Raw genomic sequence first — 6,370 nt, forward strand, 5'->3', positions numbered from 1 at the left:
GATTAACAATATATGAGCCTTCTCATAGTACTCATGAAAGTCTTGGTCAAAAGAAATGAACCAAGTTGATATCTTAATGCGATGAAGTTGCAAAATATTCTGTATATATATATACATATATACTTTTCAAAATATTGGAAGTCCTCTTCCATGCATAATACACACAGAGTTCCAGTGTATAACTGCATAAAAATATCGTTGCAAGGTGATCTCATATATCTAACCTTGTCTCAACATTTTTCAGAAAATCTTTGTCATGCATAAGATAATCATTTACTAGATATAAGTTTAAAAGATGAAGTTACAAGATACTCCAATATACTTATATCTTTTCCAAATACTACTTGAACTACCACCGTTCAAGTTATAATTAGTTTCAAAAGTTCATCACATAGATGAGACTACAAGACCAGATTTGAATAGATTAAATCTTTAAAATATAATCAAAATAAAATGAAGTTACGAGATACTTCATTTGATGCAAACATCATTTTGAAAACTTGACCCTGCCAACACTCAACAATCGCCCAACCGTAGCCTTTCTATCGAAGTGCTCTGGGTAGTGTTGCAGAAATATCCAATTGGATGATGAACTCATTACGGGAGTTTGCCGCGCCAGGAAGACCACTTACGATGATCAGTCGTAGTAGTGCAACCCCACCATTTTCTACAAGTAGAGGAGAACCTGTCGGATTTACTTATCAACCGAACACTGAACTCCTAAGGAATGGACCGCCTTAGCGGAACTTCCAGGCCATTTGGGCCAATATAATAAGGCTGGGCCGGCGCTACTCGACCACTTACGCCACTCCTAGTTCAGATGAAATCCATGACTCTGAAACGTAAGCTCGTCCCCACTTTCCCCAAGTAAAAACTTGTTGATACGGCTCCACTAAGAAGTCGTATCTAGTTGGAAAGGAAAACTCACTGATATTTCCCAGGCGATGCCTGTTAATGGATTAACTTGTTCCAAGAATTTTACTTCCCGAGTGTTGGGTAAGTAATCAAAATTCTTTTATCAAGACAGCAACCTTGTTGCGAATATAAAACACACCACAGAGCCGGATCCCTTCAGGTTTTGAGCGAGTATTTAAATCCCCTTCAAAAGGAGGATCTTAAATATAAAAATGAGTTTTGGGATCCGCTCTAACTTTTAAAAATTATTTTGAAGGCTCGCAAAACATTTTTAAGAATGTTTGGAGTGATGCTGATTTAACAAAATAAATCAGTCCCAATATATTAGAAAATATCTGAATATTATTATTTAAATAATATTCCCATAAAGAATAATCTTTATAAAAATAATTGAAGTAGATGTTGTAAAACTTATACTTGAAATGAGTATTAAATAACCAAAGATATACTTATACGAAAGTACTATCTTTATTGAATCATCAAAGATAAGTTTGATTATCGACACCTTATTCTTTAATAAAATAAAGAATATTATTAAATAATAAGCGGAGTCATAATACCTCGAATGAATATTATAAATAATATTCATTAAATAAAATAAAGGAGTCATACATCCTCAAATAAATATTCGAAATAATATTCAATTAATACAATAAAAGGAGTCATAAGTCCTCGGATGAATATTCGAAATAATATTCAAATAATAAAATAAAGATAAAGTTATCGAATAAACCTTATTCGATTAATAGTTTTGAAAACTATAACCATATAAATATAAATATATATATATATATTATTCTCGGGAACATCGACTCCCGGTTTAGAAATATGTTCACCTTTTATCCCCTATACTAAGGGTAAACTCAAATACCGCTTATCTCTAGCATAGGTATTATGCAACTATAAGCATTTGAACCAACAGATATATAAATCAATAATATAAAACAGGCATGCATATATACCATATCACATGCTACAGTATATCGTAAGAATTTGCTAATAACAAATATGCATTTATCGCAAGATCATGCATATACACATATACATCACAACAACAGTTATACGGGTAGAAAACTTGCCTGAGCGACTGGGGGTTACAATGGCTCGGGACGAGTCTGGTAACCTATAAACAACAAGTAAGTTGGAATTAAACCAAAGTCACTTGTAAATCTATACTTTAACCAAATTAGACTCTAACGCTCGTTTTGCGCTTACTGATTCTCTTAATTCACTCGAGTACCCTCGGCTCCACCATTTTTAATAAATTACCCATTACGAGTTTTAAAGCGATTCCTTCGCGAGTGCCTTACCAACTGCCTAATCCACTTAACATAATTGTTTCATACTCCAATTAGTCCTTTAAGGTCTTTAACCAAGGTTCCAAAGTAAGGCGAGGGGAAATGTTTCATTCGTAAAACGCCGTTACTTAAAACGGTCGTTTCTCCTAAACCGTACATCGGAATCAAACGAACCACATATCAAAACGAAGCTCGTAACATGAACTATCTAATCATGGCAATGGTCAAAACCTAGCAGGGAGTTCTCGGGTCCTAATGTTATGAACAAAAGCAGTCTAAAGTAAATCGGACATTACGACAGCTATGTTTACGCGATTTCCCAAATTTATACCATTCCAATTCAACCACCAATCAATCCCAATTCACAACCCAATCAAAACTCCATCCATACCATACTACAACAGCCCTAACAAATCAATATTACCAATTCATACTTATTTCTCAATTATGAATTAAGAGTTTACTTAAGTTCATTGACTAATAACCAAGATTTCCAACTCCAAAAATATCACAAAATCAACCAATCTCTAAACACACAATAATCATGCCTCTCACCCACCAAACTACTCATAACAATCTTTAAACATGATTACACACCCATTACACTAACCCATCATCTAAACATTAGGAAATCTAAACAACAAAACCTAAAACTAAGATCATGAAAAGTTATACCTTCCTTGAAGCTTTCAATCAATGAAAGATCCTTGGAATGCCCATGGAAGCCTTAATCTAACCTCCTACAAGCTTGATCTTTCAAATCAAGAACACAAAAATTAATTTCAAGAAGTACTATTCACCATCTTCTTCCTTGATTTATAAAAAAAGATTGGCTTGGAATTAGAAGCTTAAACTTATAGGAAGTATGTAACTATCCATGGGGAAGCTTAGATAAATACCTTGCCAAATAGTAAGTGGTGGAGCTTGGATCTTCATTTTTTAAGAAAAGGGGCCGAGAGCAAGATGAAGAAAAGAAGTGTTTTGTGATTTGTTTGGTGAAAAATGAAATGTTTGGCTTGGTTGGTTGAATTTTGATTTGTTTTAGGTTAATTACCTAATTAACCTTGACTTTGTGTGGTTATCATTCAACCACACTTCCTCCCCCCCATGTCATGCTTACATCATCAAGTGATGTCACCCTCCCTCCTTTGTCCTCTTCCTATTGGTTTGATGACATCATCCCCACTAATCCCTTTGATTAGCTTCTAATTGTTTGCCTAATGACCGCTGATCTGTTATACGGCTCGCTTAACTTTCGTTCTCGTTTCTCGTTTGAGGGATCATACCCGGGATCTTATTACTTGGGTTTCCTTAACCTTTCTCAATACATTATATTCCTTTTTTGATCCTCTCTTATAATCCTTTAATTTAAATCCTTTTTATCCTGTTACCTTATACTCAATTCTTTCCGTATCTAGTGGATTTCCGGGAAAAATCAAAGTGTTCGGAATTGGATTCTGACGATCTTTACATACACTTATATACCACATAGAGTACTAATAATATCCTAGAAGATCAATAACAGAACCCCTACATAGTGTGGCATGAAAAGTTTTCTCATTCAGCATAATCTGCAAAATCACTATTCATAAGGGTTTCAAAATTTTCCAAAAATTGGGGTTATTACAGGGTGAAAGGGGGGAAAGAGGGGAAGAATCGGGACTAAGGGAGGGGGAAATTAGAATTTTGGGGAGATGGGGAAACTGAATTTTGCTGAAATAAAAATGGGAGAAGATTATCTATGTAATAGCCGAGTTTTTTATTTTTTAATAAAGATTAGACAACGCGTAAAATCAAAACCGATGTCTAAAGGGCTTTAACATCGTTTAAAATTCGACCTATGTTAAAAGTACTATTAACATATGTGGCTTTCCGAATCGCTGTTAAAGGGGTGATGCCTTTTACCCTGTTTCTTGTAGTGATAAGCTAGATGCCTCTCTTTCTGAGAGCGCGCCCTTATCTTCGGGAATCCTGAAAGAAGTTGATGCCCCTGTATTTCAGAGTGCGCCTTCTAACATCTCAAGTTTGAAAGAAGTTGATGCCCCTGTTATACAGGGTGCGCCTTCAATAAGTGAAGAAGTTGATGCTCCCTTTCAAGAGGATGTGCCTTCTCAGCAAAGTGACGAGGATCATAATCAGCTCGACCTAGACCCATGGATACCGATGCCAACAGAGAAAATGGGGCCAATAGAAGACATAATTGAAATCCCCGTCGATGAGAAGGATCCAAGCAAAGTTCTAAGAATTGGATCTCAGTTGGCTCCAAGATTGAAAGAAGGGCTTTCCATATTTATCTTGGCAAATCTTGATGTATTTGCGTGGAGCCATTCTGATATGGTGGGAATTGACCCAAAAGTCATGTGCCATCGATTGAACATCAATCCCAAGCATAAGGGGATCTGGCAAAAGCGCAGGGCTATAAGTGGAGAAAAGGTTGTAACCTTGGCAGAGGAAGTAGATAGACTCTTGGATGTCGGACTAATCAGAGCATCTTTTTACCCAGATTGGTTGGCAAATCTGGTGTTAGTGAAAAAGCCTAACGCCAAATGGAGAACATGTGTGGATTTCACTGATCTGAAGAAGGTGTGTCCAAAGGATAGCTTCCCTTTGCCAAGAATTGACCAGTTGGTTGATGCTATGGCAGGACATGCTCTGCTGAGTTTCATGGATGCATACTCTGGCTATAACCAAGTTCCCATATATGAACCTGACCGATAGCACACTTCTTTCATTACTGATAGGGGGCTCTATTGCTACATTGGGGTGCCGTTTGGTTTAATCAATGTTGGGGCGACTTATCTAAGGCTAGTAAATAAAATGTTCAAGGGACAAATTGGGAAGACGACGGAGGTGTACGTGGATGATATGATTGTGAAATCTAAAAGATCGGAGGATCATATAGTGGACTTGGCTGAAATGTTCCACATTTTGAGAAAATATAGGATGAAGCTAAATCCCCAGAAATGTGTGTTTGGTGTGGAGTCGGGGAAATGCCTAGGGTTTATGGTGAACCACCGGGGAATTGAGGCAAACCCTGTGAAAATCAAAGCTCTGTTGGACATGAAATCTCCCACCAGTGTTAAACAAGTGCAAAGTCTGACGGGAAGGATTGTAGCTTTGAATCAATTTATTTTATAGTCTTCAGATAGATGCAAGGAAATTTTTAAGACAATTAAAGGGATGAGAAAGGATGACGTGTGGACCTCGGCTTGTGAAGAGGCTTTTCATAAAATCAAAAAGTAGTTGGGAAATCCTCCTATGTTAGCCAAGCCAGAAGATGGAGAAATGTTGATTCTGTACCTGGCGGTCTCAGAATACTCCATCAGCGCGGCGTTGGTAAAAACGGAAGGGGGTCACCAGTCGCCGGTGTACTATGTGAGCAAGAGGTTGCTAGATGCAGAGACCATATACACCAGCATGGAAAAGTTAGTGTACTCCCTTGTCCTTGCGGCACAGAAGCTAAGGCCATACTTTCAGGCTCATCGGATAGAGGTTCGCACCGCTTACCCCCTCAGGCACATTTTTCATAAGCCGGAGTCGTCAGGATGGATGCTAAAGTGTGCAGTAGAGTTGGGACAGTTCGATCTAGAATATTTCCCTCACACAACAGTCAAGGGGCATATATTGGTTGATTTCATACTTGAGTTCGATTCTGAGGTAAATAATAAGGCTATAGTGTTGAAAGAATTTTCCTCAGAAGGGAATTCCCCTGCCAACGTGAGAGAAGAGTTCCCACACCCTTGGTGGATCTTGCATGTCGATGGGGCTGTGAATAATAATGGAGTAGGAGCCAGGATTGTTTTGGTTACCCCGGAAGGACACCGTCTGATGAGTGCCATTCACTTTAAGTTTAACGTCACCAACAATTATGCTGAGTAAGAAGTACTAATCAATAGCTTGAAGATAGCCTTGGAAGTGGGGGTTGTGAATTTGATCGCTCGGAGTGACTCAGAGTTAGTAAACCAAGTCAATGGAGGTTTCCAGGCCTGAGGGCCCTGGAAAGAGTTATATATGAGATGTGTGCAGCGTCTACTAAAAAAGTTTGGAAGTGTTAATCTAGAAGGTGTACCGAGGGAAGAAAATAGAAATGTAGATGCCTTGGCAAAGATGGGATCGCAAATGGACAACATTCTACTTGGACAAATTCCTTTGGGGAT

General features: G+C 37.8%; 1 protein-coding gene across 1 annotated transcript; it reads left to right on the forward strand.

Moving 5' to 3' along the window:
- Positions 1-5,471: 5,471 nt before the first annotated feature.
- LOC141719872 (uncharacterized) lies at positions 5,472-6,092 on the forward strand. The gene has a single exon (XM_074522237.1). The coding sequence runs from the start codon at positions 5,472-5,474 to the stop codon at positions 6,090-6,092; it is 621 nt and encodes a 206-aa protein (XP_074378338.1).
- The last annotated feature ends 278 nt before the right edge of the window (positions 6,093-6,370 follow it).

Source organism: Apium graveolens, chromosome 4 (genome assembly GCF_009905375.1).
Source record: "Apium graveolens cultivar Ventura chromosome 4, ASM990537v1, whole genome shotgun sequence".
Lineage (NCBI taxonomy): Eukaryota > Viridiplantae > Streptophyta > Magnoliopsida > Apiales > Apiaceae > Apium > Apium graveolens.

What these genes read in the sequence shown, in the direction of transcription:
- LOC141719872 (XM_074522237.1), top strand. Translation starts at nt 5,472, where the DNA reads ATGTTAGCCAAGCCAGAAGATGGAGAAATGTTGATTCTGTACCTGGCG.